Consider the following 27,351-nt stretch of genomic DNA (forward strand, 5'->3'; position numbering starts at 1 on the left):
CTCTTTGTCAGAATAGTCACATTACAACAGGGAGACCCGCAGCATAGAATCTCTTTGTCAGATTAGTCACATTACAACAGAGAGACCCGCAGCATGGAATCTCTTTGTCAGATAAGTCACATTACAACAGGAAGACCCACAGCATGGAATCTCTTTGTCAGAATAGTCACATTACAACAGAGAGACCGGCAGCATGGAATCTCATTGTCATATAAGTCACATTACAACAGGGAGACCGGCAGCATGGAATCTCTTTGTCAGAATAGTCACATTACAACAGAGAGACCCGCAGCATGGAATCTCTTTGTCAGATTAGTCACATTACAACAGAGAGACCTGCAGCATGGAATCTCTTTGTCAGAATAGTAACATTACAACAGAGAGACCGGCAGCATAGACTATCTTTGTCAGATTAGTCACATTACAACAGGGAGACCCGCAGCATGGAATCTCTTTGTCAGATTAGTCACATTACAACAGAGAGACCGGCAGCATGGACTATCTTTGTCAGATCTGTTGTAATGTGACTAGTCTGACAAAGAGATTCTATGCTGCGGGTCTCCCTGTTGTAATGTGACTTATCTGACAATGAGATTCCATGCTACCGGTCTCTCTGTTGTAATGTGACTAATCTGACAAAGAGATTCCATGCTCCTGGTCTCTCTGTTGTAATGTGACTAATCTGACAAAGAGATTCCATGCTGCCGGTCTCTCTGTTGTAATGTGACTATTCTGACAATGAGATTCCATGCTGCGGGTCTCTCTGTTGTAATGTGACTAATCTGACAAAGAGATTCCATGCTGCCGGTCTCTCTGTTGTAATGTGACTAATCTGACAAAGAGATTCCATGCTGCCGGTCTCTCTGTTGTAATGTGACTAATCTGAAAAAGATAGTCCATGCTGCCGGTCTCTCTGTTGTAATGTGACTAATGTGACAAAGAGATTCCATGCTGCGGGTTTCCCTGTTGTAATGTGACTTATCTGACAATGAGATTCCATGCTGCCGGTCTCTGTGTTGTAATGTGACTATTCTGAGAAAGAGATTCCATGCTGCGGGTCTCCCTGTTGTAATGTGACTTATCTGACAAAGAGATTCCATGCCGCGGGTCTCTCTGTTGTAATGTGACTAATCTGACAAAGAGATTCTATGCTGCGGGTCTCCCTGTTGTAATGTGACTTATCTGACAATGAGATTCCATGCTGCCAGTCTCTCTGTTGTAATGTGACTAATCTGACAAAGAAATTCCATGCTCCTGGTCTCCCTGTAGTAATGTGACTAATCTGACAAAGAGATTCCATGCTGCAGGTCTCTCTGTTGTAATGTGACTAATCTGACAAAGATAGTCCATGCTGCCGGTCTCTCTGTTGTAATGTGACTATTCTGACAAAGAGATTCCATGCTGCGGGTCTCCCTGTTGTAATGTGACTTATCTGACAAAAAGATTCTATGCTGCGGGTCTCCCTGTTGTAATGGGACTTATCTGACAACGAGATTCCATGCTGCCGGTCTCTCTGTTGTAATGTGACTAATCTGACAAAGAGATTCCAGCACGGAATCTCTTTGTCAGATAAGTCACATTTCAACAGGGAGACCCGCAGCATGGAATCTCTTTGTTAGAATAGTCACATTACAACAGAGAGACCGGCAGCATGGAATCTCATTGTCATATAAGTCACATTACAACAGGGAGACCGGCAGCATGGAATCTCTTTGTCAGATTAGTCACATTACAACAGAGAGACCTGCAGCATGGAATCTCTTTGTCAGAATAGTCACATTACAACAGAGAGACTGGCAGCATAGACTATCTTTGTCAGATTAGTCACATTACAACAGGGAGACCCGCAGCATGGAATCTCTTTGTCAGATTAGTCACATTACAACAGAGAGACCCGCAGCATGGAATCTCTTTGTCAGATTTGTCACATTAGAACAGGGAGACCGGCTGCATGGAATCTCTTTGTCAGATTAGTCACATTACAACAGGGAGACCGGCAGCATGGAATCTCTTTGTCAGAATAGTCACATTACAACAGAGAGACCCACAGCATGGAATCTCTTTGTCAGATTAGTCACATTACAACAGAGAGACCTGCAGCATGGAATCTCTTTGTCAGAATAGTCACATTACAACAGAGAGACCGGCAGCATGGACTATCTTTGTCAGATTAGTCACATTACAACAGGGAGACCCGCAGCATGGAATCTCTTTGTCAGATTAGTCACATTACAACAGAGAGACCCGCAGCATGGAATCTCTTTGTCAGATTAGTCACATTACAACAGGGAGACCGGCAGCATGGAATCTCTTTGTCAGATTAGTCACATTACAACAGGGAGACCCGCAGCATGGAATCTCTTTGTCAGATTAGTCACATTACAACAGAGAGACCCGCAGCATGGAATCTCTTTGTCAGATTAGTCACATTACAACAGAGAGACCGGCAGCATGGAATCTCATTGTCATATAAGTCACATTACAACAGGGAGACCCGCAGCATGGAATCTCTTTGTCAGAATAGTCACATTACAATAGAGAGACCTGCAGCATGGAATCTCTTTGTCAGATCAGTCACATTACAACAGAGAGACCCGCAGCATGGAATCTCTTTGTCAGATAAGTCACATTACAACAGAGAGACCTGCAGCATGGAATCTCTTTGTCAGATTGTGAATCATATGCTGGACATTTTATCTGGCAGCCTGTCATCCTGCATACACTGAGATATCTCACAGTGTATTGGCCCGGATATCTGAGTTCCACCCCCGGGAGGAGACATTTCCCCATTCCTTCCTTGGGAAGGGACAGGGGAAATGTCTGTCTGTCGGTCACGGCTGGACATACACTGCCCGATGCGTCCGACATTTAACACACAAAATATTGCATCGGACGGGCATGCTGGACAATCCGGCATGCCCGACCGATCGCTATTTTACCCTCAGTCGCCCACACACACAGTGCAATTATTGCGGGGATCTGTTAATATCGTATGTATTGCCCCTTTAACTCCAGCTTTGCCAACACAGGGCAGAATTGTCAATGTGAATTTGGCTTGCAAAAATATCTGCACCCTCATACCCCCTTCTCCCCAAGGTGAACCAGCAATATGCAGAGGAGCTCCGGGGATCATCCTGGTACCCATGAAGCAGTTAATACCAGGTCTTAAAATCATTTAGTACCTTTGTAGAACTAGCAATTCCCAGCAAGTCCTGGCAGCCATTGATTGTTTGAACAGACTTGTAGAAATGCAAGTACCAGTGTGCCCATGACTGCAGCCAGGACCTACTGGAACATGTAGAACAATGAGCAACAATAAAAATGAACAAAAAACCTAATAGTTTAGAAAAATAACACACTGAATGTTGTATTATTTTAATTGAAATAAATACTCACCTAATCACTTTACCATTTTTACTTAAAGAATAATTTTACTTGTAATCCAAAAAATATATATATTTAAATATATCCCTTACAGATGAAAACTTTATCCTGTCTGAGCTGCATATGAATGAATGAAAAGGTTCAAAACAACGTGTATCTGATTGGCTGGAGTGTGAGACCAAAAACGTGTGATTGAATGTTCTAAGATCAGTTAAGTCCATTCATTAGCATCATTGCCATTCCATCATTGTATTTATTATTGTAATTTGACTACTTCAGGACAGAAAAAAGTATTAAACAAAGGATTTGAGAGAACATTTATTTAAATTAAGAAAATGTGGTGTCTTTGGGGCCATTTCATTATTGCGACTCAATTGGCCCCAATAGATAAGTATCCAACTTCCCACTATTGCGGCGGTGGATGCTAAAGTATCAGCGCAATTCAGTATTGCTCCAGTTGCTGAACAGCTGCTTTTCCCTCGATCCCAACACCTACATTTTTACCTTTCATTTGCGCACAGAGAGAGTTGCTGGAGGTGGAGGGATCTTTGCAATCTAGAACTCCTACCAATAGGAAAGAGCCAGCCTCCAGGAAATAACAAAATGGCATCAGTTTCTGCAAACAAACTGAAAGTTTATGGAGTTTATTGAATATGGGGAGGCCACATCGGGTCCTTAATAATGAATGGGTTTCCGCATGTGTAACAAGCCCGTTCTAGCGCAAGTGTAACGGGCCCATTGAGCTGAATGAATAGGCTCCCTTGTGGTCAAAGTTTAAACTTAAGTTGACATGAAAGTTGTATGTATATCGTTACCAGATCTCCGTGCTTTATGGCTGTGCAGGCTGACCACCAAACATTCCACCACTGAATGCCTGACTCTTTATCAAATCAACCACGGATCTGATAGTTTGGCTATCAACCACAGCATATGTGGCGAGCATTATTAGTGAATGCAACCAGATTTCTAGTGGGTCACTGTTTATTTGTATGTATGAACACAAGAACATTTGAGCCTGATTCAGAGGTGGTTGGTAATGCACCAGTCTTGCAATAGCAGTTTTGGGAATATGCAAATGCTAATCTCGGCCTTCCCTTTGTGCTGGATGGTGCGATGGGGTGTACGAGCGCTGAGATGCCCTCCTTCGCTTTTGCAATGAAGATTGTAAACACGCCAACATCTACGCAACCTCCGTCACACCACCACATTTGCGGTAGCCTAGCATCTACTCTAATCCAACTAAACATGGCCTGTGAAGCGTTCCCAGACATGCCCGTGACACTCCCATAACACGCCCATGAGACAGCCCCTTTTTGCAATCACTTTAGGTCACCTCCCAGTCTCCACCCTGAAACGCCAAGGGATCGCAAACCCCTCCTCAAGTGTGAGCGATCCTGTATACAATTGCTAATGGTATCACACACATTGGTTCACACGTGTCCAGTAAGAGTTTGAGATTTTTCGCACATGCACAGTAGCAAAATACTGCTCGACTGCGTAAATATCTGCACTGCGTCCATCTATGAATCAGGCCCATTGAGCGCTACCTAGGTAAACATAATGGGTGAAATGCATCCGTCTGTATTATTATACACACCTTTGTTATTGCCATTGCACAGCTATGTCCCAAAATCTCAATTAGTTGTTGTTTTCCAAAGCGATAGTCTTCTAATAACTCTGCTTCTAAGGCTTCAGCTTCCTGTTTGCTAGAGTGAAAAAAAGGCAAGTGTTACTCAAAAATGCAGTAATTAAACTATTTATGGTTTAGGGGTCTATCTATGGAATAGCCCCAAACTTCTTTTTTCACGGCTTTTATATAAAAAAAAATGTTGGAAGCCCTTCTGAGCATGGGAGACCAATCTCGGTTTCCAGGTACAGATTTGTAAAAAAACCAAATGAAATATATATTAAAATAAATAAAAAAAATAGTTTTAAGTAGAAAAATATTATCTCATTAAATAATAAAGCAATTTGCTTTCCATAACATCTGCGAATAGTAATACAGGTTGAGTCTTCCATATCCAAATATTCCGAAATACAAAATATTTTTAGCATGACTGAGATAGTGAAACCTTTGCTTTTTGATGGTTAAAAGTACACAAACTTTATTTAAGTACAAACGTATTACAAATGTTGTATAAAATTACCTTCAGGCTTTGTGTATAAGGTGTATATGAAACCTAAATGAATTTCATGTATATATATACAAATTTTGTTTGAGACACAAAACTAAATTACATGCAGGCTGTGTGTATAAGGTGTATATGAAACATAAATGCATTCTGTGTTTAGATTTGGGTCTCTTTCCCAAGATATCTCATTATAGTATGCAAATATTCCAAAATACGGAATATCCCAATATCCAAAATACCACTGGTCCCAAGCATTTTGGATATGGGAGACTTAACCTGTACCATCTCCAGATGGTGATAGCATAGGGGAACAGCTGACAGTACAGGTACAACCCCTGTCCTTCTGCTTTGCATGGGGAAGCTATTGTATTAGAACCACTGTGACGGCATATCTGGCGTGACCAAGAGAAAGTCATTGCATCCTGCGGGTATTGATAGATAGGCAGAATACCTAAATTCTGTGAAAACTGAAGTATCCACCGGATTTCGAAGTCTTCTCTCATTAATAAACAGGTTCCTAAAACCTTAATACAATACCTGGAAAATGTCAACATTTTAAAAACTTTCCTTCCAGCACAGTGTGGTACCACCCCTCTCCCAGCACAGCATCTCCCCTCACCCAACACAACACCGCTCAAGCCCAAACCCTGATTCTCACCAACACAGTACCCTCTCTCCCAGCACAGCACTGTCATCACCCACCCTATCCCAACAGAGCACCCCTCTCCCAGCACAGTGCACTAGCACCCCTCTCCCAGCACAGCACCCCCCCCTCACCCAGCACAACACCGCTCAAGTCCAAATCCCAGGTTCTCCCCAACACAGCACCCCCCTCTTCCAGCACAACACTGTATCATCACACAGCAGAGCACCCCTCTCCCAGCAGTGAACACCACAGATTTACTTTACTTCAGCCTGCAGAGACACCCGACTCGAGGTGCAGCAAGCGGCAGACCCACTTTTCCTGGCTCAGGCTGGCAGGCCGAAGCTGTGTGTGATGATTGCTGGAGGCAGAGCCCAGAGCCGTGAGGTGTGACTCACTACTCCGAGCTCCGCAAAGGCACATGGGAGGAGCTGCTTGCGGTGCTGCAGCCCTCCCTCGATGATTTACACCCTTTTCAGACATACGACCCGGAATTTTCCTACTCAGAACCGGGGATTGCTCCTGTGCAAAATCCCAGGTATTTGGACGGGACCCCCCTTTCACACTACAGCTTCTTCCCAGGATTATTCCTGGGTAGACCCTTTTAGACATAAGCAGGGTTTTTCAGTTTTTTACACAGTATAGTATTATAAGGGGTAACATGACTTCTTAATAGAACTCCCCTAAATGTGTAGGTTTATGCTACTGAATTTTTGCCAAGCTTTAGGGTTTGTTTGTTTTTTTTGTGGTAAAAAAGGGGAAAAAATTGTTGAGAATCTGATTAGATGGTGATAATGTGTCTGTGTCTTACACACATATATACATACATATACTGTATATATACACACAAAAAACACCAGAGATATTTACATTAAAATTAGATCATTAGTATAATTTCCCTGCATTGGGTATAAGGCACAATGATCCCTATGGCTACATGTATTTTCTGAAAAGTATCAGTGTGTTTTCATCAACAAGTAGATCTTACTAACTACTTTGGAGCTCATTTACATTTTAATGTAATGCTGGCCATACACTAGTGCTATTTTGGGCCGATTGCACGATTTTAGGAACCTCATAAGATGAATTGTGTGGAAATCATGTAGTATTTAGGTAGGATACGATCCGATGTGCGCTCCCACCACTCTTAAATCATATCGTATCATGAAATGTTCAGCCCATATTCTCCATCGTAATTATATGCAGATCGTGTGTGAAAAAAAGCACCAAATCGTGCGGCCAGGATTGCCAGGTAGCTACCGGGGAGTTCAAGGGAAATCGTATGATGAAACGCATAGTACTTGTGTATGGCCATCACAAGTAAATTTTATGGCACGCCTCTCAGATGTAGCAGTACACGCCCACTTTACCACCACGCTCATAGGTGTTGGTTTCATAATCTCACTGAAAAGCTTTTTCAAAAGTAGGTAAGCATGGTAGCATCACATACAGGCGAGGATGGGAGAGGAGGAGAGTGGGTGGATTAGTCTATTTGCCCAACGACTGCTCCTTCCACTCTGCAGCGAAGAAGTAGCAGGCAGCCAAAGCCTGCCAATCAGAAGCTGCTTGGTGAAGAACGGAAGTAAAATCCCGGGTTTCACCATTCAGACATGAGCAGGGTAATATCCTGGGCCTTAAATCCCGGGAAATTCCCTGGTCGATTGCAGGGTCGGCTACCCGGGAATGTGTTCCCAGGTAGGTACCTTGCAGACATATGCGAGATCCCAGGAATTTGGCCGAGGCAGGACAAAATACCGGAAATCTTAGTATGTCTGAAATATATATTACTTATAGTTCTGCCCAAGCGCAGAAGCTCATTCTGATTGCGGAAGCGGACACTGGCAGCCACCGTCCTGATGCGTGCTGCCCCAGAGCCGGCCTGGAGCTGCTAACCACTAGCCGCCGTCCAGGTGCCCCTCCCTCGCAAACCACAGCGGGCTGTTCCGCCACTGCCCGCTCACTGTTTGCTGCTGCCGAGCTCAGTAGGAGTGGTCTGGAAGTTGTTGGAGACAGGACTTTGAAGACAGTCTAAAGGCGGGTATCCACTACTCGACTGTGAAAGACTGAACGATAACGATATCGTTATCATTCAGTCGTTCATTAAACTGCTCAGTACCCACACTAAGCGATATATCGTTCAGTGCAGACACCCTCACTCATCCCCGAACAACCTTAAAGGTGATTATCCACTACGCGATATTAATGGACGACTGAACGATAATGATATCCTTAACGTTCAGTCATCCATTAATCATGCACTGGGCAGTAAAATGTCGGCAAAGAGCAGTGATGCGCATTCACGCTGGTCGTTGTCGGCATCGCTCATCGCCCGAACATGCTGGTCAACCTAACAATAGTCAGGTTGACCATGTTTGGGGATAAGAGAAGGTGCCTGTACTGAACGATATATCGTTCAGTGTGGGCACTGTGCAGTTTAATGAAAGATAACGATATCTTTATCGTTCAGTCTTTCACAGTCGGATAGTGGATACCCATCTTCACTCTTTGTGCCATACATGTTTCCAACTGCACCCACAATTTTGCAACAGCAGATGATTGAGATATATATATATATATATATATATATATACATATATAATTGTTTGCACAATAGAAATAACACTGATTGTGCTGTAATTGTTATTGATAAATTCTTTCAGTGAATGAAAGAGAGAGGAAGCACAATTTTACCAGTTAACTGGACAGCTCTCCCTTCTGCAGGTGGGAACACAGGGGCATCATAAATGGTCTTTTCTTGGATTTGGATGTTCTACATCTGCAATTGAGTGGCCAGGAATCATGAAGTGTTTCCAGGCCATCTCTCTGGAACCCTTTGCTGCAATTGACATGATGCCTCAAAACACTGCATTAGGTTCCTAATAGGTCAAGGACATAGCTAAAAAGAAAGATAACTAACACAGTGATGTACACAATGAGTGCAGTAGAGGGACAATACTCCAGTGGAAAATAAACCAGCTGTGGAAATCTGGTTGTTCACTCTTTAATCCAAAATCATATAAGGTTTTAAGCTGGCCATCCACTATACCATTTTCTGTCAGATCTCTGGGCCTGATTCAGAGAAGGGGTGTGCACCGGCCACTTTTCGTGTTTTGTGTTTTGGTTTTGGATCTGGATCTTTCTTCGTGTTTTGGATCTGGATTGGTTTTGCCAAAACCACCCTTCCGTGTTTTGGGTTCTGGGTTTTGTGTTTTTTTTTTAAAAAAGCATAAAAACAGCTAAAATCACAGAATTTGTGGGTTTTTCTGCTCCTATGCTATTATTAACCTCAATAACCTTAATTTCCACTCATTTCCAGTCTATTCTGAACACCTCACACCTCACAATAGTGTTTTTATATCCAAAAGGTTGCACCGAGGTAGCTGGATGAATATGCTAAGAGATACGAGTGGGCGGCACAAACACGTGGCCCATCCTGGAGTGACACTGCAGTGGCAGACAGGATGGCAGTTTGAAAAACTAGGCCCCAAACTGTACACAATTCAAAGAAAAAAAAGAGGTGCAAGATGGAATTGTCCTTGGGCCCTCCCACCCTTATGTTGCATAAACAGGACATGCACACTTTAACAAACCAAACATTTCAGCGCCAGGGTCAGCCACACGACTGTGGCTGAAATGATTGGTTCGTTTGGGCCCCCACAAAACAAGCTGGCAATTAATTTGTCCCTGCACAATCTGGCTCTACGGAGGCAAGATGTCGTCCTCATCCACCGATTCCTCACCCTCTTCAGTGTTGTGTACATCCTCATCCTCACAGAGTATTAATTCGTCCCCGCTGGAATCCACAACCACAGGTCCCTCTGTACGTTCTGGAGGCTGGTCTCCCTGGAAGAGTTGATAATTCATTTTATGAACATCATCTTCTCCACATTTTGTGGAAGCAACCTCCTACGCCTTTCGCTGACAAGGTTCCCGGCTGCACTAAACACTCTTTCGGAGTACACACTGGAGGGGGGGGCAACTCAGGTAAAATAGAGCCAGTTTGTACAGGGACCTCCAAATTGCTTCTTTTTCCTGCAAGTACAGGTACGGACTGTCTGACATGCCTACTTGGATGCTGTCACCGATATAATCCTTTAACAGACAGACGCACGCTTGTCGCTGCTGCTTTAAGGATGCAGGTGCGGCTACAGCCCACACATTTCACAAAGAGAAAAAAAAATAATTTTTTTATTGTTTGTGGAGTGCACTTTGAGGGTTACACCACCCTTTAACAGACAGACGCATGCTTGTCGCTGCTGCTTTGAGGATGCAGGTGGAATCTAGACGGGATTTAGAACCGGGGACACACTACCTCCATCAATTGTCTAAATCCCACTGCACTAATGACGGATACCAGACGCACGTCTAACACCAACATAGCAGTCAAGGCCTCAGTTATACGTTTTGCTTCAGGATGACTGCTGTCGTACTTCATCCTCATCGCTAGGGACTGTTGGAGGGTCAATTGTTTAGTAAAAGTAGTGGTGTTCCTACTTCCTCTCTGGGATGATGAACAACTCCCAGCAGCAGCAACAGCACTAGGAGGAAGTGGTTCTTGATCTTTCCCTATTTTATTTTTATCGGAGAAAGTTTGGTCCTCCATTTATGTTATATTGATATATACGTGCGGCTAAGGGGCACACAAACACAGAAAATATTTTTTTTATTTTTGCTGGAGAGTAGTGCACTTTGTGGGTTACACCACCCTTTAAGAAATGAGCCAGCCGGCTCTTTACTTATGGGACACAGGCGCACGCTTGGCGCTGCTCATTTGTTGATGCACGTGCAGCCACAGTGCACACAATTCACAAACACAGAAAATATTTTTTTATTTGGTTTGGAGTGTACTTTGGGGGTTACAGCACCCTTTAACGGTCAAGCCAGCCGGCCCTTTACTTATGACACAGGCGCACGCTTGGCACTACTTTGTTGATGCACGTGCGGCTACTGCGCACACAATTCACAAACACAGAAAATATTTTTTTATTTGGTTTGGAGTGTACTTTGGGGGTTACAGCACCCTTTAATGGTCAAGCCAGCCGGCCCTTTACTTATGACACAGGCGCACGGTTGGCACTACTTTGTTGATGCACGTGCGGCTACTGCGCACACAATTCACAAACACAGAAAATATTTTTTTATTTGGTTTGGAGTGTACTTTGGGGGTTACAGCACCCTTTAATGGTCAAGCCTGCTGGCCCTTTACTTATGACACAGGCGCACGCTTGGCACTACTTTGTTGATGCACGTGCGGCTACTGCGCACACAATTCACAAACACAGAAAATATTTTTTTATTTGGTTTGGAGTGTACTTTGGGGGTTACAGCACCCTTTAACGGTCAAGCCAGCCGGCCCTTTACTTATGACACAGGCGCACGCTTGGCACTACTTTGTTGATGCACGTGCGGCTACTGCGCACACAGTTCACAAACACAGAAAAAATATATTTTTTTTTAGCACTTGGGGGGAGCACCCCTGACAGACAGAGCACCCCCTGGACAACACTATAGCACCCCTTTAGGACTGGGACACTGCACAGGACTTTGGAGTGGACACAGCCCCTATGGACAACTGACTGCACAACACAGTCCAGCCAGCCCCTATGGACTTTGAAGTAGTGGACACAGCCCCTATTTACAACAGCAGCAGCACAGCACAACACAGCCAGCCCCTATGGACTTTGAAGTAGTGGACACAGCCCCTATGGACAACAGCAGCACAGCGCAGCACAGCACAGCACTCCTCTGCACTACACTACACTACACAGCCCAGCCTGCCCTAACTCCCACCCTCCCTCTTCACTGTCCACAGCCGAGTGAGAAAATGGCGCCGATGCGGGTACCTTATATAGGATCCAAAACCCGCGAGACCCGGAAGGCGGGATGATGACGTTTTGCCTCGATTTCAGATCCGAGTCAGGCGGGAAAAGTCGAGCCTGACTCGGATTGGCCTCGGATCGGGGGGGCTCGGATTTCAGAAATCCGAACCCGCTCACCCCTAATTCAGAGCCGCTCGTAAGCGACCACTCGTTCGCTCCGAGCGATGTTCGCACATCTGCGCATGCGTATGGGTTGTAATGCGCATGCGCCAACCAGTCAGTGCGGTCGGAAATCGTGTGCTCGCAAAATAGCGAATGCCTGCTAATTTGAGTGACAGAATGAGGCATTTGTGGGTGGTAACAGGGGAAGGTGCTTGAAAACGGGGAGTGGAGATCCGAACGCAGGCGTGCCAAACGGTCAAAACGGGCGTTTTAAGGGTGTGCATAATTAACAAAGCAGCATCATCGACCACGTCACTTGGTTGTCTTTTAGCCTGAACTGCTCGCATGATTGCGGTAGGAAAATGCTACCACAAGAATAGCGAGCAGTTCATACGCCTTTCGATGTATCGATTAATCTAATAAATAGCGGAGATGACGTATGATGCAAGCGGCCAAGGGGTGTCTTTACAAAATAGCGAGCGCATGTTTCGTTCGCTCGCTCAGACATAGAGGCGTCAACAGACCGCAAAGAGCGAGCGCTCAATTTAAATAGCAAGCCCCTTTTTCTGAACGAGCGTCCGCAAATAGCGTCCGGCTCTGAATCAGGCCCTATGTCCAATCTTGTTGGTTGGAATGAAAACTTGGTAAGGTATGGGAGCAAATGACAGTCGATCATATGGTTTTAACACTGAAAAAAGGACAAAAAAAATTGTTCACATTGGTTAAATTTGTGTGTTTTAACCAATTTGTCTGAACGACCATTTTTGGCTATTTTCCAGTGTTTGTGAGCAAATGGACGATTGTCATTTGCTCCCATATATTACCAGGATTTCATTCCAACCAGGCAGATTGGACATATATCTGACAGATAATTGTATAGTGGATACCCATCTTTAGTGTGCTGTTGTTGTCTCGTGTATTTATTTCCTGATCCTAGATTTCATTTTGCCCTGGAGTGAACCTTGATAATTGTGGATTGTGTTCAAACTTGTTAAATGTAACCTTTCCAAATCCAATATTCCCCTCCTGTGGCAAGGAACAAGAATAACATTCAAATGTTTGCTAAACTACATTTTACTAGAAAGCAAGTGTTTAACAAGATGAAAAATGTATCCTATGTTTAGCTGAACTATGCGGCCAAACAGTTACTGGATTTGATGGCTCATAGCACACTCATTGGTGAATAAGCAGTGAGAAACGCCCACTCACTGGTGACTGGCTGGAACTTTCTGTCAATCAAAATGCTAAGAGCTGTCTACTTGTAATGATGGCTTCATGGCACAACATAACCATGTCTCCAGAATACCAAGAGCTAGCTTTGGAGGAGTAACTAATTAATTTGGGTCACCAACAGACATCTGAGGTCAACATTCTTTAACCAACAAAGTTTAGGGCTCTGCATTATAAAATCAGTGAGCTGAGATCTGTATATTAAAGTCACCAAAAGTTTGGGGGTCTCTACAGTAAAGCAATCAGAGGCGTGCTCCCTGTATTGTATATTGGTCATTAAATGCTGTTTATTTCTATTTTATATCAGTTACTAAAATGCTCAGTATATTATATTGAGATAACTAGAATGCTCACTTTATTGTATATAGATCACTTAAATTGTCAGCTTCATCTGTGACCTTGCTCACTGATTCCTTTGACACATTGGAATATATACCTCAGTCCTTGAGCAACAAGCTTACCTTGAATTCAGAAATTTTTCTGATATAACAATCTGTCCGTGGATTGGGCAGGAGTAATGGCCATGTTCTTCAATGATTATCCTATCCTGTAGCTACTAGACTCAGCTGTCTAGCATGCGACTTCAATTTAATAATCTTCAGGTTGCAAAGACCAGCACCGTGTCTACTATCCAGATGCTATCTTCACCAGCAGTTTCCCTTAAACCTTCTATTCAGGTTTGAGATCATTGTAGTGATGCTCAAAATATTTGATGGGGAAAGCAGCCAATACCGGCAATTCATTGCACAATGCATACTTGTCTTCCTTTTATAACCTGGAAAGTAATCCACTGACTCCAATAATAGTGGGAATGATTCTGCCATTGCTGAAGGGCGATGCTCTCTTGGCCCACCCAATACTTGGAACTCTGAGATCTAGTTGTGAAATTGTCAGTGTCACCAGTTTTGATGTGGCCTTACAGAAGATAATTAAGATAAATTAGCACAGATTGATCCATCAAATGACTTTGATAAATACCTTTGACTTTGTCTATCAGAGTGAAAGGAATAAAAATGCAGAAGTTAGCTAACTTTCAGCCATGTTGCAACATATGCATATTTTTCATCCCCTAACATGCAACCAGAAATATTACTCTGATTGAATAAGAACCTATACATATAGGGGATATTCAGGGTCATATCTCTATAATAAGCGAGAAAGTGAGTGCGTGCGTACCTGCCTGCTGGCATGATTCAACGTGCACTGCTGAATCAATCCATAAAAAAGAATTTTAAAGAAATATTTAATTTGGCTCTTGCTCTCCCCTGAAGAGCTCTTATTTTTGATGGGAAAGAACAGTGGCGTAGCAGCGGCCCCCTGCAGTGGCTTGGAGGCGCTGGCAGCAGAAGCACGTGGGCAACCGTGAGGATTGGAACACTGAGGTGGGAAGTGCACATCATGCACCTGACATTGGGAACCACATAATAGCAGCTTAAGGAAGACACTAATCCAGGCTTAGCACTGGACGAGGGATGCTGGCATAGGATCTTTCTACATGCTCGGTGTGGTGGATCGGGGCTCACAGCTCCCAGTGCTGCCTCCATCTCTCCCTGATCCAGAAACGAAGGGCTGCAGCCCCACAGGGGATCAGACTAGTGCCTGGAGGAGGGATGAGGGATGCGAGAGCGAGCAAAGCAGGGCGCAGGCGATGTGTGCGCGCTTCATCCCCCCAACAGGAGCACACGGATGGGCATGGTGCTGGGGATTAGCACTCCATGCCAGGTTGCTGCCACTCAGCTACTACCCATCATCGCAAAGCCATGTGAAATATCTACTGTATGTGACCATTATCATTGTATAAGGGAACCTTCATATCACATAAGGTTCTTGCGTATCCATTCCTAACCAATTTCTGGCTGACATTTCTGGCAGGACGTCTCACACTCCTCTCCACCAATTGCAGTAGACAGTGGCATAAGTTCATCCCAGTCACCCGGAGACCAGGTATAGTTTGGCGCCCCATGCCACTCCCCCTCCCCAAGAAAAAAAGTGAAAATAAATGTGGTGCATATCTATCTATCAATCTATACACTTACACCAACACACTAAAATATATTATGTTTCTATTGGGCTATTTACTAAATTAAATTTGCAGGATATCATCCGGCGAAAACACCCGTTTTCGGGAGACAACCACAAATTTACAGTATCCCCGAATGTATCTAGGGGAAAATCTGCTGCCGTTTCCCATTTTCACTTGCAAAAGTGAGCACACACCTATATGTGGCCAACTGTGCAGAGGAATAGGTGCGGTTCAGTTGGAGCCCTCAGCATGCACAGGGAGACTATCTTTCCAAGGCTCAGAGATACTGAATCATTGGAGACAGTGCAGCTGTGACTGTCTTTCATGCTGCACTATCAGTATAGCCGGGCCTATATCCTTTTACTACTATTAACCATATTGCTGCCGTCTGTCGGTATATTTGGCAGACGTCCGACCCCACCCTCTGATTCCAGACCCATTCACCTCTACACCATTTTTTATTTGAAAACAAAACAGTCAAGTGATCTGTCTACTACAAGTAATTATTGTGTTACCTAAACCAACCAATTACACATTTCCTTCTACCTGCATTCCCTTCTGACCAGGGTCGGATTTGCCGCTAGGCAACCTAAGCAGCCACCTAGGGCCCGGCAGGTCCCAAGGGACCTCCTATGAAATCTGGCCCCGGAGAAGAACCTGCTGGCTGCGCTGTTTGTTTTGAGCGCACTACCCGGGGAGAGGATGCACACATAGTCTGTAAGCAGCAACAGGAGGGAGGATTAGGAGACGGAGTTGCAGGCCAGGCTGGCGCTATCATTAGGCAGGGTAGGAGTACAGTAGAGCGCCCCTGAGTGACGTATTACTACTTTTTCACTCACTTGGATCTCCCAGCGCTATCAGGAGGCACTGCTGCATAATGTGATCTGACATCATCACATCACATCGCAAGTACACTGACTGACTGGCAGGGGAAGAGCCACTCGAGGAGCCACAGAGGTCAGCGGTGCAAATAAAAACGTCCCCGGCAGGTAAGTTTTGCGGGGGAGGGGAGAAAGGTGCTGTAAGGGGATGGGAAGGGGGTCTGAACTGTGAGGGAAGGAGGATCTGAGATGAGAGAGGAGGGGGGTCTCTGCTGAGGGATCTATGCTATGAGGGGAGGATGGGTCTTTGCTAAAGGGGTCTATGCTGTGAGGACGGAATGGTTTTTGCCTTCGTGGGCAGAGGGATCTGGGATTTCAATTTAAGTGGGATCTGTGGGGAGGGGAGTCTGTGCTATGAGGAGAGATGGTCTATGCTGAGAGGAGAGGGGGTCTGAGCTGTGAGAGGAGGGTGGTCTGTGCTGTGAGAAGGAGAGGGGTCTGTGAGGGGAGGGGGGTCTCTGTTAAAGGGGTCTATGCTGTGAGGGCAGGAAGGTCTGTGTTGTGAGGGCAGAGGGTGTGCCTTTGAGCAGAGGTGGGAACTGTGGGGAGGGTGGGTCTGTGCTGAGAGGGGGGTGGGTGTCTGTGCTGAGATGGGAACTGTGCGTTGATGGGAAAGGGGTCTGGGCTATGAGGCGAGATGGTCTGTGCTGTGAGGGGAGCGTGGTCTGTGCTGTAAAGGGGAGAGGGGTCTGTGCGGAGTGGGTTCTGTGCTGTGATTGGGAGTGGCTCTGTGCTGTGATTAGAGGGGTGCTGTGAGGTGAGAGGTGCTGTGATGTGAGACAGGTAGTGGAGGGGGAACTAAGTGGTGCTGTGAGAGGGAAGTGAAGGGGGCAGTATATGAGAAATCAGTATGGAATCCCGGCTGCCACATGGCCGGCAGTTCGATTCCCGGCAGCGGCAGCCCGACAGATCAGCAGAGCCCGCCAGCGGAAGCCCAGCAGAGCTGGAAATCCCGATTGTCCCTAATGTAAGTATAAATTAACCTAACCTCCCCCAAGTGCCTAACCCTAATCCCCCCCTCTAAGTGCCTAACCCCCCCTTCCCTGCTGCCTAAACCTAAGTCCCCCGGGGGGGTGCCTAACCCTAACCTCCCCCTGGGGATGCCTAACCCTAACCCCCCCTTCCCCTAGCCTAACCCTAACCCTCCCAGGGGGGTGCCTAACCCTAAGTCCCCCCCGGGTGCCCTAAACCTAACCCTCCCCCCCACGGCTGTCCGTTCGCGGCGCCCAGCATCCCTTCAATCGGGATGCCGGGCGCCGGTCTCCCGGCGTCGGGTAAATGGCAGGCGTCTAGATATAGACACCGGTCATTTATCCCATGCTGAGATAAAGCAGCCGGGAAGCCGGCTGTCGGTATTAAGGCAGCCGGTTTCCCGACTGCATACCGTATACCGTATATGATGCTGTAAGGTGGGCAGTAATTGGGTCAGTGTGTGTGCTGTGGGGGGCTCGGTGTGCTATGGGGGCAATGAATGAACTGGGATGGAGGTCAGTGTGCTGAGTGAGTGATTGCTTTGAGAGGTCAGTGTGATATGGAATGGACTGGCAGTGAAAGCTAATAGAGGGGGCAATCAACGGGGCCAAACATGGAGAACCTTTTCATCTATCCATACTTCACTGATATGGCAAACCTATACACTGTCTGTGGCCCATTCCGCCTCTCAGTTCCCCCCTCCTACCTCTCTGTGCCTCTACCTGTACCCCTTCTGTCTCTCTCTCTGTCTGGGCCCCCTTCTGCCTCTTTGTACCTCTATCTATACCCCCTTTTGCCTCTTTGTCCCTTCTACCAGTCTTCTCTTTATAAACTTTCCTTTTTCTCTCTCACTGCATCTGTGTTCTCTACTGGCCACCATGATACCCCCCCCCCCCCCCCCTGCGCTTGTTGAATGCAGCTTCCTCTCACTTTGTTATTCTTAACACTATATAGTTCAGCATCAGCTGCAGCCTGTTGAGTGTCCCTTCCCAAGGTCTGTGGTGCCTTGGCTGTGATATCTATAGCCAGGGTCTTCCACACCATCCATGCCGCTCAAGTGAGTCACAGCACAAGTGCCTGCCCGCGCATCTCCAAGTTTCTCCCTTTACAGGAGCCCAGCAAGCAGCTTCATTCCATTCCTACCATTGGCTCCAGTAGCTCCCACTCCCTCCACACACTACCTCTCCTCAAATAATGTGCCAGCTGCCAATAGCACCGCCCACCGCATCCCCTCCGCCAAGCCAGGTCTCACTCTGGAGTCCTCTGTATGCATTGCATGCCCAACCGCACTGTCTCCCAGCTCCCAGACAGCAGGCAGGTGCAGGTTGCAGTCACATGCTACGTGACGTCCGCGACCAGAGCACAGAGTAGAACACGGAGGAGGAGCGCCGCTGATGCAGAGCGGCACTCAGCTTGGTGACTCCCCTGTTACACGGAACGGGGGACAAAGGAGGAGGTGCCCACTTTGGAGCTGGAACCACTCTATTGTCCCTGGCAGTACCGCCACTGGCAGTAAAACTCTGACCCAGACAGAAATTTGTTGGCAGTGGGGAGCAAAATGTATAGATACGCCACTGGAAAAGAGGGGTGGATTAACAGATAGACAGTGAAAAGATAGACACTAGATGTTAGACAATCAATAGGTCGACTGGGACAAAATGTAAAAAGGTCGACAGGTACAAATGGTCATCAGGGTCAAAAGGTCGACATGAAAATGGTCGACGCAAAAATGGTTGACACATGATTTTTTTTTTTTAGCCCTAATCTTCACCCTAACCCTCCGATTGGTGCCTAACCATAACCCTCCCTCTCTGGTGCCTAAACCTAAACATCGGGGTAGGTGCCTGACCCTAACCATCCCTTCTAGTGCTTAACCCTAACCCTCCGTCCTGGTGCCTAACCGTAACCGCCAGGGTAGGTGCCTAACCCTAACCCTCCAGTAATGCCTAACTCTAAACCTAGCCGTAACAAAAAAAAATCATGCGTCAACCATTTTTGTGTCGTCACTTTGACCCTGTCAACCATTTGTACCTGTAGACCTTCTTAGATGTCGACCTTTTGTCCCAGTCGACCTATTGACTGTCTAACATCTAGTGTCTATCTAGACATTGTAGGCCTTTTTACCGTCTATCTATAGTCCGGAACCCCTGGAAAAGAAAGAAGGTTCCGTTTGGTCCTTGCATAGACTGCAGAGCTTTTCAGCAGATAACCATATGCAACCTACTATATATTCTCTAAACTTAGATGAGAGAGTATTACATGAGAGAGTATTACATGAGAGAGTATTTAGGATACCATCTTTACAAACGTACATGCCACATGATAGTACCCAGTACTCCTGGGTGTTCTAATATCACTCAAGCAACAACAGTTAAAAAATACAACAGTACTTTTATTGTGCAGAAATAATAACGCTAGAAATATGTTGTACATAAATGCCAGGCCTGTTTAGCGCACTTACTGTTCTTCACCTACTAGTCGAAGGACTGCAGTGATTTTAGTTACCCCCGTCAGACCCATTCTTCTGCAGGCTCACCAAGAAAAAGGCCTTGCAGAATTTCAGCTTTCTCCAATAGCGATAAAAAGATAAGTGATATAATAGGTATTTTCAGTTGTTATAAGGGCTGTTACCTGGCTGTCAAACACCCACAGGCTCCTTGCTGGCATGAGTGCTGGCCACATTATGGAACAATGGACTGGGCAATTTCCAGTTTAACCTGATTCCAATATATTTTTCCAAGTATCAGTCTGCCAGCTTATCATGACTTCTTTTCTCCTGATGGAACATGGTAATGCAACCCATCTGCTGGACATGTAGCCATGACCTTCCCGATAATTACACAGAACCCATCTAGCAACATTTAAAAATAAATAACAACAAAGTAATATTTAATACAATTAAATATACAAGGCAACACAATAATAGATACAAATAGATACAACCCCCCCACCTTAGCCCTACCAGCCTGTAGTGGGAGAGAGGGTCTCCAGTTAAGGATGACCTTTATATACATGGGCCAGACCCCAGCTTCCATTAAGGTTAGGGAGGATTAAGAATGTAAGGCAGCATTTAGAACATGGTTTGGACATTTAAAATATCTAGTAACATTTATTGGTCTTTGCAATGCACCAGCTACCGTCTAAACTTTTATCATCAACATTTTTAAAAACTTGCTTGATTAATTTGTGGTTGTCTACTTAGAGAACATCATGATATAACTTGAAGACTTACTAAAAGGAAACATGTCCAGATTATTTTGGAGTAACTTCATTTGTATACCATGAGAACAACAAAATTGTCTATCTGGAAAATGAGGCATTCCATCAAATAATTAAAATAGATCCAGATAATACTAATTCCATAGACTGATAGCCCATGCCCATCACTGTTAAAGCCATCTGGCATTTTTTGGGTTTTGCCAACTACTATAGATTGTTGATACAGAACTTTTCCACCATTGCAGCGCATTAACAGCTTTAACGCACAAGAAAACTTTTCAAAGGACTTCTGCAGCCTAGGAAGACTTCACAAAATTGAAAAAGGCCTTCACATCAACATCTGTCTTGATGCAATCTATGGGCCTGATTCAGACCCACTCGCGAGCGGCTGTCCGCTCGCAAGTGGGTCGATGTTCTGGACTGAGCATGCGCACGACGGAGGGAGCTCCGTCGTGTGCATGCGCCAGACGCGACGAGCGAAGGAAAGTCCTTCGCTCGTTGTGTCCGATCAAAGGGGGCGTGCTGTCAATGTTGATTGACAGCACGCTCCCTTTGGTAGGCATGCCGGGGGCGTGCCTCCCGTCAAAAGCCGGCCCACTGACATCACTAGTGATGTCAGTGGGAGTGATTTTGGCTCTGATAGAGCCAAAATCACTCCGGAGCTTGCGGTTGAAAACCTCAACCGCAGGCTCCGGCTCGCAATTTCGATGGTCACGATGGTCTCGACCATCGCGGCCATCAAAATGCACGCTCGTATAGCCTGTGGGTGGTGACCCACAGCTATATGAGCGTCCAGAAGGACGCTCCATTTTCATGGAGGCCCGCCCTCATTCAGAGCGTGCGCTCTGCTCAGAGCGTACGGCTCTGAATGAGGGCCTATATCCACAGCAACCATTTGCAGTATCAGAGATAAAGAATTGTTGGCCATTAAGATGGCTGTTTCGGATACCACTTTCAGACAGGAAAAAGCCGAAATCCCGGCTTTTACCCGGCATTTGAATGCTGGGCTGTTTTGCCAGTCCCTGCCTGTACGCCCCTTCAGACAGAAGAGCAAATTACCTGGTCAAACATTTCAAGCCGGTAATTTGCTGATTAACATGGATATTTCTTCTCTCTGATTTCGACCCAGGAATTTACCAGGGTCGGAGACCCGGGAATTTCAATCCTGGTTGTCCCTACTTGAGACATCACACATCAGTAACTCGTTACATAAATCACAATATTTTTAAATATTTGAAGAAACGTTACCACTTGACAAGCTAAATAGGCATTGTTTATTAACTTTCATGTTACTTATTGGCCTGGTTCTAAAAGAGGAAGGGCAGATGATCTCCGACAATTCAAAGCTCCTTTAACATAGTTTCACTCTAAAGCAGAGGTTCCCAAACACGGTTCGCAAGGCTCCCAAACAGTTCAGGTTTTAGAGGTATCCATGGTTGAGCACAGGTGAATTAATTAGTACCTCAGTCAACCTGAACTGTCGAGGAGCCTTGGGGACTGCGTTTAGGAACCTCTGCTCTAAAGAGTCTATTATACATGCATGGTGCTTCCCTGCAGCACTGTATTCAACAATGTTGATACTTAAGTGGCATTACCCACATGCCAGGAATGACTAATATTCGTGCCAATGAAGAAGGTACCTGGAGGGTATTTAGGCAGAAAGTTATTTGACCTGAAAATCCAGGTTTCTGATCTCTCTCTTTCAAAAAAAAATAATCCTGCAACATCATGACAATGGACACACTGAAGGACATATGGGAGATCACAAAACACTAAATTAAATCAATTGACTGACTATTGGTGGCACTCTGTTGGTCAAACTATTCAGAAAAATGTGGCCAATTGCCAGCTAGACTGTTGCATCCATTACCTACTCCATCTTCATGGACTTAATAGAGTTTTGAATTGTCTACATTTTATTTATGTATTTGTTTGTTTTGTTTATTTTATTTTATTTACTTTGGTTCTTCAGGACCAAAGTTCCTTTGAATTCAGGAAGTTTTCTAACAGTTGACTGTAAAGTAAAGTCCAATCTGAAACAGTTTGTACAGGGTTTATGCAAGTGTAACAGATGTCTAGTACATAATATAATAAGGATTTGTACACACAAGAATTGAAAAATGCCTGTTAAAAGACATTGAACCATCTTACCACATTTAACTGAGTGCTCAAAGCCTCCCTGTACCATTGTGTACTATGTACTTAATGAGCCCTCCCATAAAACTGCATTATACAGTTATCGTTTGCGCTTGCCGCAGGCAATATCGAAATTGATGCAAAGTGAACACTTCCCAGAAAGTCTGTGTATACAGTCATTTACTTATATTACTTTTTGGACTATCAACATGCAATAAGCAGAACGTACATTGAATTTTGAATGCAGCAGCTAGATTTATTTGCCTCAGAAAATGTTATTCTGCTGCTCTGCTCTTTTAATCTGTACATTGTTTGCTTGTATTTTACAAATCCAATTTAAACTAACATACGAAGCCATCAACAAGACCAACATACATTTAATCTTTCGTAAGTTATCTCCCGTATCGACCATTCTGATCTGAGCATTGCCTGCTCCTATTTCCATTTACAGGTGTGCACTCACTCTGTGGAATGCCCTCCCTCACAACAAGACTTTCTTCTGGCCTCCACATCTTCAAACGTCCCCTGATAATTCACCTCTTCAGGCAGCCTTATCACATTGCTGTATGTACTTCCCACTTACCCTCCCTGAGCTAATCTACTCGGCCTGTAATAGGGCACAAATGCGTTCACAGGACACTGGATGGCACTGCAAAATTGATCCTGGTTGCAGGATACCGTGCCAGACATCCTGCTAGGTAGAACAAAGGGCCATGTACTCTGGGCCTGATTCAGAGCCGCTCGTAAGCGGCCGCTCATTCGCTCCGAGCGATGTTCGCACATCTGCGCATGCATTGTAATGCGCATGCGCCAACCAGTCAGTGCGGTCGGAAAGCGTGTGCTCGCAAAATAGCGAATGCCTGCTAATTTGAGTGACAGGATGAGGCGTTTGTGGGTGGTAACTGGGGAGGGTGCTTGAAAACGGGGAGTGGAGATCCGAACGCAGGCATGCCAAACGGTCAAAATGGGCGTTTTAAGGGTGTGCATAATTAACAAAGCAGCGTCATCACCACGTCAGTTGGTTGTCTTTTAGCCTGAACTGCTCGCATGATTGCGGTAGGAAAATGCTACCACAAGAATAGCGAGCAGTTTATACGCCTTTCGATGTACTTGATTAATCTAATAAATAGCGGAGATGACGTATGATGCGAGCGGCCAAGGGGCGTCTTTACAAAATAGCGAGCGCTCGTTTCTTTCGCTCGCTCAGACATAGAGGCGTCAACAGACTGCAAAGAGCGAGCGCTCAATTTAAATAGCCAGCCCCTTTTTCTGAATGAGCGTCTGCAAATAGCGTCCGGCTCTGAATCAGGCCCTCTGTGCAGTGGCAACAGTTAATGCACACCCCTAGTTATGGCCCTGATTTTACCCAGTCAAAACTCCTTTTCACAGATCACACAAATCTTTAAAGTCTTCTCTTTCTATACTCAAAACATTGCTGTGTGACTAGATTATATATCCCAACAAGCACTTTTACCCATGCAATCTTGCTGGACCAATATGCAATATGTAGCACTTCATGTATCACCCTCCTATGATCTAATAGAGCCTAAGCTTGCAACAAGGCTCTCTTTTAGTATTTGTTCCCAGTTGTACAGCACAACAGAATATGCTAGCTCTATATAAATATGTTATTCACTCTTAGTGAAGGAGAATGCAAAGTTTATATACTGCCAAGAACGGTTGCTGTCATTTGGTGACACCATCACCAAATATGTAAGTATTTGGCCCCCTGTGTGCATAATATATATATATATAAGACTATTGAATAATGGCATGAATAATAATACATTTCAACTGCTTCATATAATAGAATATTTAAAAATTACTATAGAAACCTATGAGAAATAAAGCCAAGTGAATATAAATTTCAAAATCTCCTGAGGGTTAAAACACATCTATCTGGGTAAGTGTCACAGTGTCTGCAAAATGATCTTTTAATGACATTACTACCCACACACATTAACAAGATTTCAGTTGATTATGCGGCTGCCTTGAGAGACCCTCCAGACAGAAAGCAATATTAATTTTATTTATTTTGTTCCTGTCCCCAAGGCACACTTACATCATAGGGGACTTGCTCAGCTTCTGTACTGGGATTTAAAGGGACTGTGAAACACTGAACAGATTAGAAAGTTACAGGATTCATCTACCTTTTTCCTTAATACAGAAACAGTAAAAGTACTGTTTGCGTAGATATATCCATTTTTCTTTACCAAATATCATATAATATTTCCAATGAATCCAACACATGCAGTGAACAATATAATACGTAGCACTAATGAATACAGTAAATAAATATATATATATATAGATATATATACAGTCAGGTCCATAAATATTGGGACATTGACAGAATTTTCAGATTTTGGCCTCTATTCACCACCACAATGGCTTTGAAATGAAACAAACAAGATGTGCTTTAACTGCAGACTTTCAGATTTAATTTGAGGGTAATTACATCCAAATCGGGTGAACGGTGTAGGAATTACAACGGTTTCTATATGTGCCTCACACTTTTTAAGGGGCCAAAAGTAATGGGACTATCAACTCAAAAGCTATTTCATGGACAGGTGTGGGCTATTCCCTCGTTATTTCATTATCAATTAAGCAGGTAAAAGGTCTGGAGTTGATTCTAGGTGTGACATTTGCATTTGGAATCAGTTGCTGTCGACTCTCAATATGAGATCCAAAGAGCTGTCACTATCAGTGAAGCAAGCCATCATTAGGCTGAAAAATCAAAACAAACCCATCAGAGAGATAGCAAAAACATTAGGTGTGGCCAAATCAACTGTTTGGAACATTCTTAAAAAGAAAGAACGCACCGGAGAGCTCAGCAACACCAAAAGACCCGGAAGACCATGGAAAACAACTGTGGTGGATGACAAAAGAATTATTTCTCTGGTGAAGAAAAACCCCTTCACGACAGTTGGCCAATTCAAGAACACTCTCCAGGAGGTAGATGTATATGTGTCAAAGTCAACAATGAAGAGAAGAGTTCACAAGAGTGAATATAGAGGGTTCACCTCAAGATGCAAACCATTGGTGAGCCACAAAAACAGGAAGACCAGATTAGAGTTTGCCAAACAACATCTAAAAAAGCCATTACAGTTCTGGAACAACATCCTATGGACAGATGAGACAAAGATCAACTTGTACCAGAGTGATGGGAACAGAAGAGAAGGAAATGAACTGCTCATGATCCAAAACATACCACCTCATCAGTGAAGCATGGTGGTGGTAGTGTCATGGCGTGGGCATGTATGGCTGCCAATGGAACTGGTTCCCTTGTATTTATTGATGATGTGACTGCTGACAAAAGCAGCAGAATGAATTCTGAAGTGTTTCGGGCAATATTATATGCTCATATTCAGTCAAATGCTTCAGAACTCATTGGACGGCGCTTCACAGTGCAGATGGACAATGACCCGAAGCATACTGCAAAAGCAACCAAAGAGTTTTTTAAGCTAAAAAGTGGAATGTTATGCAATGGCCAAGTCAATCCCCTGACCTGAATCCGATTGAGCATTCATTTCACTTGATGAAGACAAAACTGAAGGGAAAATGCCCTAAGAACAAGCAGGAACTGAAGACATTTGCAGTAGAGACCTGGAAGAGCATCACCAGGGATGAAACCCAGCGTCTGGTGATGTCTATGCGTTCCAGACTTCAGGCTGTAACTGCCTGCAAAGGATTTGCAACAAAGTATTAAAAAGTGAATGTTAGATTTAGGATTGTTTAGTTTTTCCCATTACTTTTGGCCCCTTAAAAAGTGGGAGGCACATATAGAAACTGTTGTAATTCCTACACCGTTCACCTGATTTGGATGTAATTACCCTCAAATTAAATCTGAAAGTCTGCATTTATAACACATCTTGTTTGTTTCATTTCAAAGCCATTGTGGTGATGAATAGAGGCCAAAATCTGAAAATTCTGTCAATGTCCCAATATTTATGGACCTGACTGTATATACCATGTTTCCCCAATAATAAGACCTACTCCGAAAATAAGCCCTACCCCTACTTTTGAAACCCGGTCCAAAATAAGCCCTACCCTGAAAATAAGCCCTACCTAAATCCCCATTTTGTCCAGTCCCACACTAAAATGCCCCCAGCTCCGCTCCCCGCATGAAATGGATGCCGCCAGGGGGGAAAGGAGGCCCGGCCACCGCTGCTACCGCCTGCCGACCCGGTCCCTTACTAAATGATAGAGCTGGAGGAGGCTGCCCGGCCCACTCCTCCACCAGCTTACAGTGAGATACAGTAGTCAGACTCCAAAACAAGCTTTCAATAAAGCTTGTTTTGGAGTCAGCGCGTGTGACATCATGACGTCATGGCGCGACTCTGAAGGGCGAGGTCGACGTCGGAGGAGCCGCGGATCAAGAGCTGTGGACCGTGGAGGAAGGTAAAGGTAAGTGGGGAAATGGTGGGCATTCAAACTGCATTCAGCAGGGAGGGGGGGAGTAAAAAAAAAATGTTAATTAAAATAAGCCCTACCCCGAAAATAAGCCCTATGGGATTTTTTTGACAAAAAAAAATAAGACAGTGTCTTATTATCGGGGAAACATGGTATATATATATAAAATATATACATACATACATACATGCATACATACACACACAATGAAAATGCAATTAACATATAGATATAAAAAACTTAATTACTGGTCATAAGTCTTTTTATATTACATTTAAAAATCCACTCATTACCTATTCAAATGGGGTTTTTTAGTTTTGTTTTTCTTTTTTTAAAT

At 44.6% G+C, this 27,351-nt stretch overlaps 1 protein-coding gene across 2 annotated transcripts in view; it reads right to left on the reverse strand.

The window, feature by feature from the left end:
• YJEFN3 (YjeF N-terminal domain containing 3) overlaps positions 1-27,351 on the reverse strand; it is a 174,871-nt gene that overhangs the window by 54,176 nt on the left and 93,344 nt on the right. For both annotated transcript variants that reach the window (XM_088478521.1, XM_088478520.1), the window contains exon 2: positions 4,982-5,090. In XM_088478521.1, coding sequence (XP_088334647.1) covers positions 4,982-5,090 — 109 coding nt within the window. The remainder of the gene's footprint in view (positions 1-4,981; positions 5,091-27,351) is intronic.

The sequence above is a fragment of the Taudactylus pleione genome, unplaced genomic scaffold, assembly GCF_031769625.1.
Source record: "Taudactylus pleione unplaced genomic scaffold, aTauple2 ptg000214l, whole genome shotgun sequence".
In the NCBI taxonomy this organism is placed as follows: domain Eukaryota; kingdom Metazoa; phylum Chordata; class Amphibia; order Anura; family Myobatrachidae; genus Taudactylus; species Taudactylus pleione.